The 20,320-nt window shown below is 38.8% G+C and overlaps 1 protein-coding gene across 3 annotated transcripts in view; it reads right to left on the reverse strand.

Annotated features, from left to right (window-relative positions):
- The window catches only part of epha10 (EPH receptor A10), a 187,626-nt gene that overhangs the window by 124,052 nt on the left and 43,254 nt on the right, over positions 1-20,320 (reverse strand). For all 3 annotated transcript variants that reach the window (XM_077506454.1, XM_077506453.1, XM_077506455.1), the window contains exons 2-3: positions 19,730-19,794; positions 15,772-16,444 (exon numbers count right to left, since the gene is read on the reverse strand). In XM_077506454.1, coding sequence (XP_077362580.1) covers positions 15,772-16,444; positions 19,730-19,794 — 738 coding nt within the window. The remainder of the gene's footprint in view (positions 1-15,771; positions 16,445-19,729; positions 19,795-20,320) is intronic.

The following is a 20,320-nucleotide window of genomic DNA, read 5'->3' on the forward strand; positions in this document are numbered from 1 at the left end:
ATGACGTTGCGCCCATGGTGTTTTTTTTTTTACATGTTGCGCACAAGTAATACACATTAAAAAAAGCAAAAAAACTAAAACTAATACTGAAACTAACTAAACTAAAACTAAGCATTTATTTAAGAACTAAAACTAATAAAAAACTAACAGAACCACCCTGAAAACTAATTAAAACTAACTAAATGGAAAAAAAAACACACTCAAAACAAAATAAAAACTAAAATGAAAATTTACAAAACTATAATAACCCTACTGCCATATTACAAATAAATTGGTTTATATACTGTAGCATTTTTCTAAATATGCAAAAGCACAAATAAATTTTGTGCTATTTTTATGACTAAACACAATTTCTCTTCATAACATTATGTGGCCCTTGCGTCCTTCGGATTTTCTGGATGTGGCCCTCAAATGAAAACGTTTGGACACCCCTGCCATACACCAACGAAACTTTGCACCATAAACTGTGCAGGAGTTGGCATGTGTACTACTGAGCTTTATTTTGATTTGTTCTGGGGAATTTCCATTGAAGTGAAACCAAGCTGTATTCTAAGGTAATATATGTTTATTTCGAGTATGCTTCCAAAACCAGACCCATATGGGATAATTCAATTAACATTGATCATTTTATGTTATTTTGTTGTCAATATATTACACAGTGTGATTGATAAAGATTTTCAACTGAAATATTTTATAAATTGATCGAAGCTACTGATGTATTATTTCAGTGTTCCCTTTATTTGCGGCGCAGGATGAATCAAGTCCTATAAAATGTTTTGCGATCTTACTATAACCACAAAACAAGACAGATCTTTGGCGCTGCAAAATTACCAAATGACCAGTAGCTTATCTGCAGCATCGGTCTGCTGCCATTGTGTATTGTCATGCAAAAGGCTTCCCCTCTTATCTCCAGACTATTAAACATGTCCCTTTCTATCTTGCGGCACTTGCAGTATTCTGCTGTCCTGCTGTCCATCCATCTTTCCGTCCAATAGTTCCCTGCCGATCTACCGCTGGTTCACTATTGCTGCCACATAAATGTGTGTAAGATTTATGCGCGTGCTAAATGTGAATAATGACAGCATAGGGGAGAGACCAATAAAATCTCTGCTTGCATGTGAATGTGCAAGAATTGGATGGGAACGTAACAAACCAGTACAAGGAGCTTACTCATCGTGTCTTTTTTTTTTTTTTTTTTTTCAATGTTTGTCAATTATTAAAAAAGAATGCGCGTGTTTATGTGGCTTGCTGGAGTCCAACGCATCACGCTGACTCTGACCTTCCGCTCCAAGCAGGCGGCACTGTTTTTCCTCATCCCAACCCTTAACTTCCTTCCCTAAATCCCTGCATGTCATCCTTCCCCAGAGTCATCCATCATTCCCTCCATCTCCCTTCTTTTGCCTGTCCTCGATTTAATCCACCGGTCCTTCTCTTTGTCCAACTGGATGATACTTGCACTCCTTAATCATGGACAGGGGCTTCATAAATACGTCCTCCATCACTTTCGGCGGGGCCAGCTAACACCAAACAAACACGATTGATCGATTGTGGATGGCATGTGGCTTCCCAATGCAAAAACACATACAACAAGCGAAATCGATAACACAAGCAATTAAATGAGTATCACTTGTTCGAGTTCCATCATAAGAAAATGTATGTATTAAACGTTACGGACAAGCAAATTGATATGAGCCAACAGTCAGCATAAACAAGAACATCAGCGAAGTCATGTTTTTGCGTATTTTGTTTGCAAATTCATGTCAGCAAGACATCACTAATTTCTTCACAGGAGGAGGCGTACATTTGCTCAAGCCTTCTGCTAAGTAAAAATACACACAAACTAGCGTATGCTTGCGTTATACTTTACACCCTCAAGTTTGATTGTTCAAACTGTGCAAATACACACAAGCACTGCAAAGGCTCACTTATGGTGTGTCCAAGTCGCAGTAGGATGATAGGGAGATAAAATTACAAATTCAACAGTAGATTTAGTTTCGATTTTTTTTTTTTAAATTTAATTAATTTAATTTATTTGTTCTTATCGCCGTTTCGTTAAATATGTAATGTTTTTTCTTTAGATTTTGCTAAGGTGTTTTGTTTGTTTATAGTGCATTTCATACACAGTGGAACTTAATATGCTTCACTTACTGTAATGAAAGTACATTTAAAACCAATTAGAGTTGAAAAAAATCTAAACACAAGGTAAAGAAATAAAAAATCCAAAACATTTTTGGATTGTGGAAAATGTTAGTTTGTTGAAAATTGTTCCGAAGGTGAATTGAATGAGCTGAAATTAAATTTCAAATGGAAAAGAGGTGAATCTGTTTTGTTGAATGTTTAATTGACACTGAATGATTAACAATATATGGGGCAAGTTAGGCCTCATTGGAAATGATTTGATTGGTTGCTGTGTTTTCCCATGATCCATCAAGGAATTTTGGCCGACTGCCCATCTTGCGCCATTTTTACATCGACTAAAGAGAAAACCGACTTTTGTCTGGTTACAGGGGCACGAATGATACATGGGGGTGTGTTATTCACGAGATTTCATGTTAAATTCTAGCAAAATCGTTAATTTCAACTGTTGCATTTCTCAGCTATACTATTAATTGTATGGTGCACTCATTCAGATCTTTCTTTCCCTCTCTTGCTCTCTCTCTGCAGCACAGTGGAAATGTCACCCATAACACATGCTTCAGGATGCCAATCACTTCCCACTTTATGAATGTGCATGTATTTGTGTGTGAGAAAGGACGTAAAAAGACAGAGAAACACCAAGTGTCTCAGGGAAGGATGGAAAAATAATAATGTGTACATACAATGTTTAATCCAGAATGTGTGTCTGCTTTTAATGTGTTTTACTTAATGATGTGTGATTGCTTAAGGTGCTAATAAATCTGCCCATCCAAAGGGATTATGGGCCGTTTCATCAGTGTGGGGACGACTGGGTGTCTGCGGGATGCTGCATGATTGTACATCACAACAAAGCATGTGTATGTCTTAGCTGAGGCGGAAGAAACAGATGGATGGGTAATGGCTAAGTGTTGCACATGAGCCCTGTTAACCCCCCCCACACATACTGTGCAGTGTGCGGTTTGATTTGGATGAATATGAACATGCATATGTGGAACACATACACAACTGAAAATGCATTTATACACATGAGTAGAATTATTTGCACGATTGCAGGAGGGATGCAGGTGTCCCTGGAAATGTCATCCAGTCGCGTCGGGACGCGGCGTGGATCAATGTGTTGTGCAACAAATGATAACAAAATGAGGCTTGGAGAGCCGAGCTGGCACGGCCTTGCATGCTGCAGCCAGGGGGACAAGCACGCTGTCCTCACGACAGGGCCCCTCAGCCAAGCTGTGAGTACAGAGACAACAGCCGGCACACACAAAGGCACTCACGCCACATCAGACACACACTCACAATCACAACGGTAAATACAGGCATTAAAATAGAGTTTTAGAACAGTGGTTCTTAACCTGGGTTCGATTGAAACCCAGGGGCTTGTTGAGTTTGTCTCAGGGGTCCCGACTCAAATGATTTGTTATGATACGCCCCACTTAGCCATCATTAGCTGCAGGTGATCACGCTATATTGTTTGTTTTATTTTTATTCATTCATTTTTCCTTTCGGACATACCATTGTGACAGTTTCAACACAACATATATTCATTACATCCGAAAAGAAAAATGGCTGACGGGCAAAAATACTGCTTGGTCTATCTGTGCTGCAGGGAATTCGAGTTGAGGCTGTTGTGATGGTATGTTGTGTGTTTTCTTTATTATTGCGATCACCGCCTACTAACTATATATATATATATATATATGAATATGTGCAATATGAATTCACATGTATAATGCATGGTGTTCCACAGGGTTCAATTCTGGGGCCTCTGCTGTTTTTGTTGTATCTGCTGCCTCTGTGTTCCATCTTAAGAAAACAGCGCTGGCTGCTTTAAAGTGCTCTCTAAATATAGAATTGAGTTGACGGATGGGAGTCGGCGTCCTAAATGAATGATTTGCAATGCCAAGTTGAGCAATTCTAGTCTAGCGTAAAACTAAAGACAACACATCACTTTCTGAATTCAAGGTGAAAAGAGCAAGATTTAATGAAAAGGCTACTTTCTCTGTTCATTTTATTCACCCGTACAGACTAAGCCTATGTCGGATTTATTTTTTTTATTTTTATTTTTTTTTCAAACAAAATTTAGAATATTTGGTACAGAAGAAACGAGTAACATTTCAATTTTAAATAAAGAAATGTTAACATTTTTCTTCCAATTTTTCTTCGTAAGTTACAGTTTGTTTCTTTTGGGGGGTGAAGCACATTAACAGAGTAAAAAGGCCTTTCCCCCCCTTTTTTTTGCGTAACTCACCCCTCCCTTACTGTTATGAGAAGGAAAAAAAAAAACAAAGTTAATTACCCTGCGGGTACCCCTGGTTTGGATAAACAATGATGTTTAGCACACACATGATATACAATGCAAACTTTTTTTTTTTTTTTTTTTCCCAGTAGTTGTATCTGACATCTGCATTTAAAATACAGTAAATACTTATGAAGTAAAATAGAACCAAACCTCATCATTTTGATGCTTTTACAACTTAAAAAAATAAAATAAAATTACATGGCATATTCGGATTCGCATTTACTTCTCACAGCCAGTCATGAAATTGGAAAAAAAATAATAATAATAATTGTGCCATTTTTCTTGTCAAGGCCTCTTTTCTAATAAGTGTGTTTGTTCATCGACGGCTGGTCACCATCTTCTCATTTTCTCTACTGTTCTACCAGAAGAAGTACATTTCTCCAAGGTTAAGTGGGGGCAGATAGCTCTATACACAGATCCCACATCAATTTTGAACAGATGGAAAGTTATTAGTGGAGGTTGAATGGGGGGGTGGAAAGAAGTGATTGTGGGACAGCAGGGCAATTGCTACACTGGCCTCTCACCTAAAATGGATAATTTTTTAACCGATCCCGAGGTTGCAGACGGAGGGCAGTCAGGAAGCAACTCTTGTGGGGGTATTAGTAATTCTTAGCTAAATAATTGCCTGTGCACAAACCTAGAAATACTTGCAGGACATGATGCTTCAGGACAGGGTCTGACATCATCAGATGCACTTTGGCGCTGCCTCCTACATCTTTCGGCGTCACAGCAGTTCACCATGCAACCCTCGTATGTGCTCATTATCAACTTGGAATGGAATATCTCTATTGTCATTGCACATGCACAAGTGAAGAGCAATAAAATTCACCTAACAGGCTCAACCTGTCCAAGAAACATGAACGAAATGGCCAACAGAGCGAGACAGGACGGAAAGGCCTGTTGGTTCTTGCTAAAAAATGCTTCGAGATCTTAAATATCCCAGATCCACTTGTTGTGCTCCTCAATATTCTTTTAACAGACCTCTAAGACCATCTCAGAGTTGGTGCAAATATACTGAGAATAGATTATACACTGATTAATTTTATTTATAATCATCGGTCATTTAGATCATTCAGAAATTATCAGGGAACTTCTGGAGTCAGTTGGCTGCACTGATAAAAAAGGGGGTGGATTTTTTGCACCCTACTCATTTTTAAGTATATATATATATATATATATATATATATATATAATTTAACATTTTTAATCATAATTAATCACATTATTTCAAGTTAACTCACGATTAATCACAAATTTGATCTGTTCTAAATGTACAATAAAATAATTGTATACATTTTTGTTTCTGAGTTTTCATACTCTTGTCAGCATAAAAGTGGACAAAAACAAACTAATAGAAATTTGGCTGCATCTTCTAGTCATTGACAATTTCATAATAATTCATAAAATTGGGTTACAATTAAAAAGATGCACTGTACTAAAAAAAAAAAAAAAAACGAGTGTAATATTAATTTGTGTTGGTCATTTTTCTGCCACTAGATGGCATAATTACATTGTAAGTTGTTGGCGACATCTCAGTACATTTTTCTATCTAATCTTTAACATGAAGTATCTTGTGAAATTCTGCAGATTTTTTTAAATTGTAAAACAGAACTTGACCCTAGTTTCTACAGATATATGCAATATTATTAAATTTATTACTGCTAAATTTTGACGTGGAAAGCCTGCTGTGTTACGACTGGAATTCCCCGAGTACATGCCTTCCAAGTACGGGGCAGCCATTAATTGCACGTTAAAAAAATTTGTGGCGCATACATATATATATATATATATATATACATATATATATATATCCAAAAACTCATCATTTTATTACTTTAACGCTGTCCTAACACGACAGCAGACATTTCTTTCTAAATCTATATTTCCCCAGGTGCTTGAATGTTTTATGTAGCTTCGATGTGAAGAGGCAGGCTAAAAGAAATGAGGACGTCATATCATGTGATTAAAGCCGGAGAGCCAACCTGTTCTTGAATGCATTCATGTCGGCCGTATTTAATGCATGAGTCTGGAATGGAAGATTCAAAGTGGGACAGGCGGCTGGTGGTAATGCGCTCTCATTTGCATGTTTAACTTGTCGTCTCACCGGTTGTGACAAGTTCTCTTATCTCTCGCCTCCTCCTAGTTTGTTTCCTATAACTCTTTGTTCTTCCATTCATCACGGCCTTGGAACTTCTCTTATTCATATTGACCTTTCTTTAAACTTTCTTTTTTTCAGAGCCCTGAAGCTTCTAATTTCTCTCTCATCCATAACTCACTCACTTTACTTTTTATTCTATTTCACTCATGCATTGTTCAGCTTCTTTTCACTTTTGAGTCACCACCTCCTCCTCTTTCCACACCACCATTGTGCATGCATTTGAATTTGTCCGCCGCTTTTACAACTCATATTTTATGCATTCAGCTCTCTTGCAAATCGACTAACAAACAGCACAACCACAAGAATTCCCTGACAGTTCGTTTCAGCTCTGCAAGCGTTGTCGTCTCCCCCCAACGTTCATCTCATCCACACTCATAATGACCTGTTTGTCTCTTGCTTCCATTCTTTCCTCGACCGCTTCTGTGTAAATAAAGGCGGCAGACGGACGAACGAACGGTGACTACTTGGCCTCCACCCAGCTCGCGTATTCAATAACGACGATATTTCATGTGACAATGGCTCTACATTTACATGAGAGTGAGTGAAAGTTTGTTGGGCTGTGAGTCTATTTGTGTGCTGTCTTGCCACATGTTGCTTGGCAGGCTAGCCAAACAAATATAGCAGATGCCCTTCCCAAAAGAGCACATTAGATTTTTTTTTTCTCCCCCAGGAGACAGTGAATTATTTAAAGTGAAGGCAGGTGGAAGAGATGACTAACAGAAGTCGGGGACGCTGCTGGGGAAGAGATGGATGGGGAAGGATGGAGGGAAGCAGGAGGACCAGATGGGCAAAGCGGGCACAGAGCCAAGGCGATCTGGTATATTGAGAAAGGGTGAAAAATGTGGCGGTGAGAGCGTCATGAACATTTTGGATTAAGTAGGGAATTATTAATAGATTTGAGATCATTGTTAAGAACACCATCAAATGAAGACGCAAGAGGACAGGAAGTTGGTTGCCAGATTTTGCAGGTCTTCTTAAAAAAAAAAAAAAAAAAAAAGTACCGATATAAGGTAAAAAATCAAAGGGATACTTTACTTAATTTGCCATTTTTGGCAGTCAAACATTAATATTTTGCCTATAATAAATGTGATATTTTCATTATTTTTCATGTACAATTAGTACCTTTAAAAACACATTTTGCAGCTTGCCGTCCACTGAAAATGACATCACAAGGGCTCAGGTAACCAATCACTGCTCAGCTTGTGAATGTCACATGACCAAACCTAGAAAACAGTACGTGAAAAATAATGAAAGTATCAAATTTATGAAAGACAAAATATCAACTTTTTATTGCTATAATGGGATAAATAAGTGAAGTATCTCTTTAAGGTTTTAGAACACTACAGTGTTGGCATATCAATACGAATATACGAATCACACAATTGCTCATCTGCATTGCAGCACACTAACTCTGGAACTTAACTTAAGCGACTGACAACTTGTTACGCAAAGATGTCTATACATAAACATCTACGTTATTTATTTATTTATATTGATGTCAAGTACCAATACCACAACTACTTTTCAGACATAACATTTATTTTAAAAATAAATAAATATGCAGTGAAATTCTGAAGCGTGTTGTGTTTACATGCTCAAATTTCTCAACAAAAATCCATGGACTGTACAGTTGCACAGTTGGTTTGTGTTTTTATTTTAAGGTGAAGCGGTTTGGTTTAGAGCAGGGGTGTCAAACTCATGTTAGCTCAAGGGTTCGCATAGAGGAAAATATATTACCAAGTGGGCCGCATCGGGGAAAAATAAAAAAACGGTATATAACTTAAAAACAATTGCCGTCATTTATATTCAGATTTTTGCGGACCAGCCCTAAATTACGGAGCTCAACTGTCATCATATTTTTCCGAAAAATAACACATATGCAAATGGAACACGGTATACGTCCCAGATGTGTTAAATCTACCTGCTTTGCATATATATATATATATATATATATATATATTGTTTCCAGAATGTATTGCGTTAATCCTTGTCATATCTATTTGTGTAATTTGTGTCATATTTAACACGTTTATGTCAGTCTATTATATGATTTATAATAATAATAATAATAATAATAATAATAATAATAATAATAATAATAATAATAATAATAAAACATACCGTAACTTTAAGTTGTGTGTAAAGTAATGACATCCAGGACGATTCCCCGTACAAGTTGCATTGCTCATCTGAGGACTGCTTGTGAACGTACAAATTTATTATTTTCAGATCGTGGACGGCTGATTAATTAGTCCAACTTTACAATTTTATTTTATTTTTTTACTTTACAAAATCATCTCGTGGGCCGGATTAAACCCCTTAGCGGGCCTGATCCGGCCCGCGGGCCGTATGTTTGACACCTGTCTTAGAGTCTCAATCTGCACCGGTTTTGAGGTTGTTGTTTTTTTTTCCAGGCAGTTTGATTCAGACTTCTTCCTTTTCTAACGTGTTCATTTGTTTTGTTTTCCCATTTATTTCCATCAATATTTTAGTTGTAGTCGTTTAATTAAATGTATAAACTTTAATCTCAAAAGACTGTTGTAAGACAATTTCTTCTCGAGTTAAAGATTAAATTGCGGAAACACAATTAAAACCATATTAATTGTTATATAATTGTGAATTTTATTCGGTGGAAACTAGCTCTACAAAGACCCGACACAACTTCTTGTTCAAGACCCCGAACAAGATGAGTAAGCGAGGGCCGATGAGGTCATGACGGGTGAAGATGAGTGGATGAGGGTACAACTACACAAAGATGATTGTGCGCTGGTGCCAAATCTTAATCGCGCAAGCGCACACAAAACAGCCAAATAAATCTGCAGTTTCTCGAGCAGACTTCAGCCAGTTAACCTGCCTCTCCACCCGCCTTCACCCCGCCACATGGTCCCAATAGGGGGGCAGGCGGGGAGACGGAATAACAGCTTGATGGATAGGCGCGCTGAAAAAGTAGGAAAATCAACAACGAGTGGAAAAGGTGCAGGACAGCGAGGGCAGCAGACATCCCGGATGCAGTCAAGAAGTGTGACTTGTGATTGTTGGGACAAAAATTAAGCACACTTCTGCAGCGTCGGGAGTGCACGGGGGGTAAATAGGTCAGAGAAGTGATGAAGTGAAGTGGGGGGGAAAAAAAAAAGTGAAGGAGAGCGACAGGAAGGAACAGCAGGGCGGTGAAGGCGCCAGGAGCTGGATTGGTGAGCAGCAAACAACAGAAAGATAATAAGAGAATGTGCTGAAGGCGTGCTCCGCACTCACAGTAATTACACAGCAAAGAGCAGGCTGCCTTAATTAGAAAAGGAAGGAACTTGCGAGTGTGACAGAAACACATGCGCAGAAAAAAACAGCGCGTTTGCGAGGTGAATTATTACATAATTTATTTGGCCTCAGACCGCAGCGGCTGCTGGTGTTTCATCATTTCATAATGAGACTGGAGAACATGTGTGCAGCCATCAGTGTAAAGCTGGAGATATATGATAAAGAGCGCACGCGCGCGTCTTGCTGACAGCCAGTAAAACGAAGAATAGCTTCGACGCCCTACTCGCTTTAATTCGCTATTCTTCTCTCTTTTACGTCTTCATTTCACACCAAGAAGCTGAGTGAGCAGAAATGCATAATTCGCAGTAATGTCCTGCTGCACATTTGTTTCGCCGTTTTGACTGGAGGCTGGTCAAGTGTCGCGTTCGCCGCCGCCGTCTTTTTCTCTGCGAGGGGAGTAAAAGTGCTCCTTATTCATTAACAGTAGCAAGATAACCTCCATTTATCCATTCCTTACATACTGTACATCCATTTGTAGTTATTCAATTTCAAGTGTCATAGGGAAATGACCCTGAGCTTTTCAACATCACATACATTCTTGGCAATTAGACATTCATTGAAGGAGGAAGCCAAAACCGAGCGCTTCAAGGTTTACTTTATTTCTCGAGAGATTTGAGTGCAAGGCCTCCTGGAACATGTTTTCCCAGAAAAACCTTTGATTTAAAAAGTTTTTACAGCTTGAGTTCCGGAGATAAACTTCTATGATTCGAGTTTTGTTTTTGCTACATGTACAAGCTTTCCTTCCCAGCCATTTGTGGAAAGAATTTATTTTATTTTTATTTTTTCAAGAATAGATGGGCTTTTTGAATGACAATGCTGATCATCTTTTCATCTGCAAGTTTAACAGTGTTTAAATTTGATTTTAATTTCATCGCACTTAAAACAGCATCGAGTGCACATTTGTGACGACATCACTCTGCCACGTACACAGACGGATTATTTTTATTTGTGATGTGTCATGATGTTCGTGGTGTGTCATCTGTACTAAATGTCGCGTGAAATATTGAAGTTTAATTGAACATTAAATTCAAAGGAGAAATAGACTAATTAAAAAAAAAAAAAGAGAGATCCTGGAATTGAGGATTACCAATACACGGAATATAAACATGTCTGGATCCCATGACGACATTCAAGCCGGTTATAATGTAAGAAGTGTTAACCTACTGTCAATGTTAGCCAGACTTGTATTCATCCATCCATCCATTTTCTTTCTCACAAGGGTTGCGGTGGTGATGGAGCCCATCCCAGCTAGCTCCGGGCAGTAGGCGAGGTACACCCCAACTGATTGCCAGCCAATCGCAGGGCACACGGAGACGAACAACCATCCACACGCACAAGCACACCTGCGGACGATTCGGAGGGTCCAATTAACCTGCCATGCATGTCTTTGGAATGTGGGAGGAGACCGGAGTACCCGGAGAAGACCCACACAGGCACGGGGAGAACATGCAAACTCCACCCAGAAAGGCCGGAGCCTGGACTCGAACCCGAGTCTTCAGAACTGGGAGGCAGACGTGCTAACCACTCGCCCACCGTGCCGCCCGACTATTATTTATTTGATATTGAATTTGAATATTAATTCCAATCTGAACATTTGAGACCAGGTTTGCGAGCTCCCCAAGACGCACTTGCTACATGTTAGCTAAAAACACATTAGCTAATGATGCAAATTGTTAATTAGTTTCTTATTTTTGTCTGTTAATCACTTATTTTCATGCACATTGACTACACAATTATTAATTTTGGTCTGCTGCAAAATGAAAAGGGAGGCCTTGATGATTCAAGCTCTGCAGCATTCCAGTGTTGCTGGAGATTGGCATGACCATAACATCGCGTGTGCTAATAATCCTCTACTACACAACACAGCTCACACCATTATCAGTAGCAACTCACAGGCTATTCAATATTATTGACCTGTGTTGAGACACTTAGTGCATTTGCTTTTGCTTCGCTACACGTGTGAATAAGACACGTTTGGAGTTTTGTGCAGATGTTAAAAGGAGAATCTGTGATTTTCCGATTTGCATTTATTATAGCACGTTAATCCACAAACGCGCATTATTCGAGACACACCCTAGTTATCACACAATTTATTCCTGTCAGGCACACAGAGCCATAATGTGGCCTTCCCACACACAATGCAATCAACAAAACTCCGTGTGAGTATAGCTTGTTTTTTTTCTCACTATGAATGTGCGTGAGCATTGCCAGCCCGATTCTTCATTTTAGTGGTGCATCAGGGAAAATCAATAGCTCCGGTGCCATGGGAGTTGTCTGTCTGCATATTCATACCAGAAATGAAAATAATGATCTTGTGTCAGATCACTCAAAATCAACAATGCTTTTTACATGAATACAGACGCTCGTTAGAAGTTTGGAAAACAACAGGTGAGATTTGAATTTTGGCAGAATTCTTACCCATCGGAGGTTACTTCTGCCATCAGAAATGTATTAAAATTTGTGATCTTACTGAGACATAACAATAACTGTATGGCAGGTGCTTGCCAACAATAATTTCACAAAAATTGCTGTCAAAAAGCACCACCAATAGATTTTCATAAATCATATACACTTTCAACACCATCATGATCTTTCTCCAGCAAAGAAACAAACTTTAAGGATCATTTAAACTGTGAAATTGTAACTTTTTTTAAGACAACAAACTTGTGATTTACTCACTGAAAACTCACTGAAAACATTGTCCTGAACTTGATCTACGTTGCTTTCAATACAGCAACAACACAAACTGGCTAACTCAATTTCATATATACTGAATCCAAGCTACTATCTTTCCTGTGCCCAGTTTTGACGGCCGAGGGTTGTCTCCACGGCAACGAGACCATACGCTTTAGCGTACAAACATACTGTACACACAACCCTATTCCAAAGCCTTTTTTTCTCTTTCTCATCTAGGAAGTGACAAATAAACCGGCTTTCCCGTTCTGTCTCCCTCTGTTGGTCATTTTGTCACTCTGTACCTCCTGTGCATGTGTTATGGCAATAAAGATACATTGCAAACCAAGTTGCTTGTTTTTACTTCTACTGCTACAGATTTTCAGCAACAGATCCTGGAGATGTACCCTAATGGTGTATCTGGCGAGTATAAAAATGCACTACAAGTTCCTCTGGCAACAAAATGAATAGAATTTGATGCTAAGAGAAGGAAAGTGAGGACTTCTTTTCACTTTGTAAGCTTCCTCTCCACTCAACTGTCGGCTCTCCCTTTTGTTCTGACTTGTGAAAACAACTCATTCAGACACTCAAACATTTTCTATCCAGCACCACATCACACAATCAGTCTGCTCCATTACCACCTCCCCAGTTTTACCAGTAGCACATCATGTATCCATTTCTAGTTATGTATTCAGCACATCAGCAGATTAGATTTTCTATTTTTTATTTTTTTCAAACAAAAACCCCAACTACAAAAATGTGCACCACCTGGTGTGGGTACGCATCTGCATTTTACTTCCAATTCAGCAGAAATAATTTGATTTGAAAGGGATACAAGGAATTTCTGCACATCTCCCGCTCAGTCACTACAACACCCACGATGCATTGCAAAACAAAGCAAAAATGGAGATTTAACTTGTGCTCGCCGATGAGCAACGTCTTGTGTCAAAACATTTGAATAGTATCTGACTCGTTTTTACGTCAGCATCTCACCCACCCAACGCACGCCGCACATGACGCGTGAGTGGGAATGCGTGCGCGCACGGGTCTCATTTTGGCGGGATGGAAATGCCAGAAGTGAAGCTGTGGTTTTCAACAGAATGAGGGCACAGTACATTAGTCACCATGTTCACACACAGAAGCACAAGCACATTCAGATCGGGACGCCTCGCCGCTTCACATACCGCGTCTTGAGATGCGCAACAATGTCTTTGTGGGTTTTGCATCTTTTTTGGATGCACACATATGACGGATTTGATAATGCAGCCCACATTGCTGATGTCAGTGTTGAACAGAAGGTGGCTATCTATTGACCTTATTGATTAATAATTCTTTTTTTTTTGGACAAGATTTTTAGATGTTTCTTTTTCCATCTTACATACTGAATATATGTATTGTAAGGAATTATAAAATGTGAAATATCTACAATGTAATTCCTTCTCCCTGATTCTTCAGGGTTATAATAGTTTTTGCTTTTTCATTATAATTTCTATTTCATTTTGACTTTTTGTTATTACATTCAGCTAGTTTTAATTAGATTTTAGAGCAAGTTATTTAGTTTTATTCATTTTTATTTTCTTGAAAATGTTTGGTTTTAGAACGATTTTAGTTTTAGAATTAGTTTTTTATTTTTTAATTATATGGACTATTTGTCAGGTAATTAAGTACTGCATAAATAAGTAAAGTCAACTACAATTCTCAAACGACTTAACATGCGAAAACAAAGTAATTTTTTGCTTGTTAATTTTTTTTTTTTTTAATTCTTCATTTTAGATTTATTAGTTTTAGTATTATTTGTTTTATATATGGAGTATTTGTCAGATGCAAGATTTACAAAAGTAACTAAGTACTGTGAAATTAAGTAAATGACTGGAAGACGAAATTGAAGGACATTTTCCGCTAGTTAGTATTTATTTGTTCTAATTTTAAAATGCTTTGTTTTAGGTTTTGTTAGTTTTATTTTATTTTTTAAATATATGTGATATTTGTGGGATGCAAGATTTAAAAAAGTAACTAAGTACTGTGTAATTAAGTAAACGACTGAAAAGAGCTTGTTAGTTTTTATTTTCTCTAAAATTTTGTTTTAGTTTTGATTAGTTTTAGTAGTAGTTTTAGTTTTAATATATATATGGATAATATATATATATATATATATATATATATATATATATATATATATATATATATATATATATATATATATATATATATATATATATATATATATATATATATTTATTTAGCTTTGTCGGGTGCAAGATTTTAAAAAAGTAACTACGTACAGTGTAATTAAGTAAACTACGATTCTCAAACGACTGCAAGGACAAAAACGAAGGATATTTTTGCTTTAATTATAGTCAGTTTTATTAATGTAAGATATATTTTCATTACTTTTTTCCAAATAATATTTTTATTGTAATGATTTTTTTTTCTTTCAGTTTTACTTAACTAAAATAACCTTGTTTCTTGTAATGTTTGTAGGTATCCAAATAAAATTCGAATACACTGAATTCGCCTTTGAAAATTTAATACAACAAATAGGAATTACAAAAAGTATGACCGAGTATAATCACTCAGCGCTGGGTCGTACGTCCTTCTCTGTAAGAAGTCGGGTGAGCCCTCGTGAGATAATGGGTTATAAATCAGTGCTTTCCCCTCCTTCCCAGGAGGAGCTGCCTCGTCTAATGTCTACGCGCAATTATGTGATTGCATTGTTATTGCATTGTTATTCAGCGTCATCAGTCTTATCAACACAGCTAATGTGCGCATGTCCTAGCGTGTTGTAAAAGCTGTAGCACAAAAATATATCTTCATAGTATGCATGTATAACGCGGGTTCACACGCTTTTCTTATATTGATGCTTATGCTTATTTTTCTTGTACTTTATTGGAGCATATTAACTTGCAGGGGAATTTCATATCCTTTGAGAATAACCATGAATGCTATTTTGAAGGAAAAACCGCACTATTGTATTTGAGAGGGCGTCTTTGTTCTGTAGTTGAATCTTCATTCTGGTTTATTCATCTGCCTCGCATTGTTGTCATGTAACAGAAAATTTTGACATCAATAGACACGTTCATATCTTCTACACAAATCGTCTTTTTAATTGCATGACAGTTGGCTCACTGTGGATATTTTTTATTTTATCTATGCTTATTTTGACAAACGTTGCACGTTGTTGATGTTTTCCTACCTTCACAGCTGCTGTGTCCCTCCTCATAACCTGCACTGCAGCTGCATTTCCCAATGGGCACCAGCCATTCCCCTTCGGCACTGCAATGCATCCTGGGAAGGCTGTCGGCATCCACCTCGGAGTTGTTGACGCAGCTGCCGCGCACCTCGACCAGCGTGGAAAAAGCCGCCTCGGCTACCGTGTCGGGAAAGATGGCCAAGTTCTGGACGGTGGCGAGGCAGCGCTTGTAGTACACCCGCACGGCCACCAGGGCTACGCAGGCGCCGACATCCTGGAACGCCAGGTGGAAGCCCCTGCGGTTGAGGTGGCCGATCTCCCGTACCTCCGTGTTCAGCTTCATCTTGCGTTCGCCCAAATCGCCCTGCGTGAAGCTCTCGTCGGCAGCGATGGTGTCGATTTTAGTGTAGCGGTCCTCTCGGGTCACGCCGCCGAGGTCCCGGTCCGATTCGACGTAGAGGAGGTTGAAGGTTTCCTTGCAGGTGCCCGCCACGCCGGGGATGCTGTTGCAGTCGCGAAGCGTGAACTGAAGCTCCACGAAGATGCGCTGGCCGCCTCGACGGGCCACCCAGCCAGTCTGCAGCCAGTTGTTCTGCTGGGTGGGCTCCATCACATTGCACACCTGGTAGGTCCGGATGGGCTTGTACTTCTCATCGACACCGCTTATCTCCTCCCACTGGAGGGGTGAAAAAAGAAACAATTACAGACATTCAAGTTTTTTCATGTTATGTTATCTTTTAATTCATTCAAACCCAAACACGTATAAATACGTTTTTTAATACTTTATCCTGCACTTCCAAAAACACATTTTTTAATGCTAGAGCATACAGAAGGCTTTGATACACCGTCTGACATGAAGAGGTCGCTTAAAGCTCATGTCGGTATCGGTGAGTACTCACAAGTAACATGCCGATACCATTAATTCCAACGCTAATATAGGATTTTGGATGCAGCATCTTGTGTCTTGCTGGTGCACGACATTCACTGGTATGTGACATGTTCATGCTCTGAACCAATAGCAGGACAGCTTTTTCATGTTGAGGAAAAAAAAAATATCGGTATGGTATCGGTATCGGCCAATACTTCAAAGCTGGGTATCGGTATGGGGGGCCAAAAAATGGCATCGGAACAACAATACTTAAAGCAATGGTAGTTATTACAAAAAACGGCCAGCCTGTGGCAGCAGAGTATAAGAGATCAACCAGGGCCATGTTGCAACAAACTCTTTTTGACAGTGTTTTCAACAGGTTTGTAAATAATAATGAACTTAGCTATATTCTAATGCTAATTGCTGCAAAACAGAAACAGATACAAATATACTTTTTTTTTTCCTGATCAAAGAAGAGACTCTAATCTTTCTTTTGGTCGGTTCCATGTTTTTAAAGCAATAGAACACAATATTCTGTGGGCCTTGCAAAATTGGTTGTCAAGGAGGCCGATAAACAATATTTACTTACTGAATCAAAACCCAGATTACATTTAGCAGGGCACAGCGCGCTGTCGACAAACTCATTCATTGTGTATGTGGCGAGGGGCAGGGACCACAGAATGCAGCTAGTGGGCGGCACAGCACAGAAAGATGTTCCCACTGCCACGGCTAAATGCAAAATGTTCTATTTGAGGCCGGTGGCGCCGCAACACCAAACAACCGCTTCCGATTGGAGAGAAGTTGGCGGAGTGATATAGCGTTGTTTTAACTGGCTTATTTCCAACCAACTGCATGATCATACTATCCAAGTTCCCACCAAGGCATTCGTTTTTGTCCTGTGTAATTTTGAGTGCATGTTGCTCAAACATACTGTACTCTAAATGGACAGAAGTATTGTGAGAGCTGCAGGAAGTGAAAATCAGATATTGAATCAAATTGAATCAGATATGGAGTCATCACTTCCCAGGGCACTCCAGTTCCTCCACACTGCAGATGTTTATTGACAAGACGTGTTCTCCCGCAAAGTTGGAAACATAAAATTGTCTCGGTGAGATGAATCAAGATTCAGTGTGGGTGCAGCCGAACCTATGATTGATTCATTATTGATAGAGAGTTCTTTTCTGACTTAACACAGTCAAGCGGCAAAGCAGGCATTGAAAACGGCTTGTTAGTGCTGGTCTTGTGCAAAACAACACCAGTGCCATGGTGACAAATGGTCTTTTCAGAAGGGGAGCGATTGATGCATCAATTGATTCTTTCATCGAGCGGCCAATCTGACAGGCAGCACGACAAGTGGATGCAATCTCGTGAAACTGTTGTGTTTGTGCTCAACTCTCACACGCGCCGGCCAAACCAACAAACTGTTTTCCACAAGAGTCAAAGTGGAAACCAGTGGACGAGTAGATTAGAAACTCATACGTAAATATCAAAATATAAATAGCGTCTTTGGTAAGAACCCTGTCGTTCACTCATGTATCACTACAACAATAAAGTACTGCATATATCCATTTAATAATTATTGATTTCAATTTTGTTACAGATATGTTATGGTCTGCTACCTTCAGAATTTAAGTGATAATCCGATAATGTCTAACACAGCATGCACAAATAGAAACCTTGTTAAGGATCATCTGAAATTCTCCATGCCCTCTTGATAAATGATTTTGATAAGTGCTGGGTACTGCAGCGTCCTTCCACATTCCCAAACATAAGCCAACTGAATACTGTCAATTGCTCATAGGTGTGAATGGTTGATTCGGATGCCCAAATGAGGTCATGTGGTATAGAATAGTGATTCTTACATTCTTAACTAACCATTGGGGTTGGGCCTCAAAATAATTTCAGTTTTGTAACTTTGGGCTGCGACAGATCCATTTTCTTAACCGGCTTATGCCTCATAAGGGTTGTGGGGATGCTGGAGTCTATCCCAGCTGGCTTCGGGCAGTAGGCGAGGTACACAACCGAACTGGTTGCCAGCCAATCCAGGGCATGTGCTATGTTGTGTATAAATAAATAAATAAGTAAATAAAAATGAATAAATGTTAATCTTCGGGAGCTAGAACAGAACCACGCCTACTCATGTTGTCCTTGGGGCTAACTAGGTATTCAAATTACATGAAAACAACATGTTTCCCCTATGGAACACAATCTATTTCATTCATTCATTCATTCATTCATTCATTTTCTGAACAGTAAATATGATTTTTAATTGACAAATAATCAAATATAAACAAACACTTCAACACTGTTTCAATTATGTTTTAATTCTTCTTAGTAAGTCAGTATCACATCACTGGTGAGCTATTTTTTTTAGAAGAAACCTGTCGGCTACTCATGTTGTTCTTGGGGCTAACTAGTATATTCACCGGCACTTTTTTATTTTTTATTTTATTTTTTTTAAGGACAATGTATATTAACAGAGCAAAAAGACATCCGTGTTTGCAATAAGGCACCTCTCCCCTTCTTGCTCAAAGAGAAGGAGAAGAAAAATACTTAAGAGCCCATCAATTTCAAAGAGGTGGCTTGTTTACTCAACTCTACAAGCAGCCATTTATACTGTGTCTTACTTAGACGTCCCTTCAAAAAACAAAAGAGAATCTCATTAACGGTAAAAGACAGTATTTGTGGTAAACAGTCAAACTGGTAATCGGCCCATGCCAATTTCTATACTTAAATAATGTTGATTCACATGTATACTAAGCTGCCAAATGGGATACTTATTGAGGAATCTTACTACCTACTATCCAAGTTAATAAAGTTACAAATTGTGTTTATCAAACAAATGGGGCAACACTGTCTTGCAATATCACAACCATAAATCTAACACCATTATTCCTTTTCCTCGTGGCGTTAACACAAACAGATGTACAGATGTGCGCTCGCTCTGAGACAGGGATATTAACAAGGTGAGAAAGGATGGGAAAACTGATGAGCCAGATGTTAAGCGAGCAGCTGTGCTACGAAACGCAGCAACTAAATGAGCGTGTCAACAAACACAAAAATAGCAAAAGAAAATTTCAGATGTCAACTCACCCCATTGGGGGGATACGAGGTCCAGCCCAGCTCCGCCTGAGTCTCTTTAGAATTCAGCAGCACCACTGCAGGGAGAAAACACGTTGATTAGATAAATATGTTTGCCGATGGTGCGTGACAACTCACAAAAAGGCTCGGCGCTCAACTTTTTAAAAGTGCAATCATGAAAGTGCGATATGACAAAGCTACATCCGGAATAATGAAATAAGGATCATTGACTCTGAAGCAGGCTTGTCATAACATGGACATATTGTGTTGTTTTATTGTTACCGTTTAATAGAGACTGTTGAGGATGACTTTATCATCATTGATCTGTGCCCATTTCAGCAGCATGATTGTGCACCCAGTTGGAAAAGTCACAATTTTCAGAACCATGGACAGCTCACAAGGCAACGGAAATGGCGAGCAGAGGGGTCATTCTTACTCTTGGTGTCAGAACCACTCAGTCATCATATAAATGTAGTAAAATAATGAAAACCAGATGTCATATTATAAGTACAATGTCTCAGTGTGAATCCTTCTTTTTATGCCATTATTTTCATTGGACTGTCAAGTGCAGTGTGTGTTCTAAATCAAATCGTTGTAAACATG

This window comes from Festucalex cinctus, chromosome 19 (genome assembly GCF_051991245.1).
Source record: "Festucalex cinctus isolate MCC-2025b chromosome 19, RoL_Fcin_1.0, whole genome shotgun sequence".
NCBI lineage: Eukaryota > Metazoa > Chordata > Actinopteri > Syngnathiformes > Syngnathidae > Festucalex > Festucalex cinctus.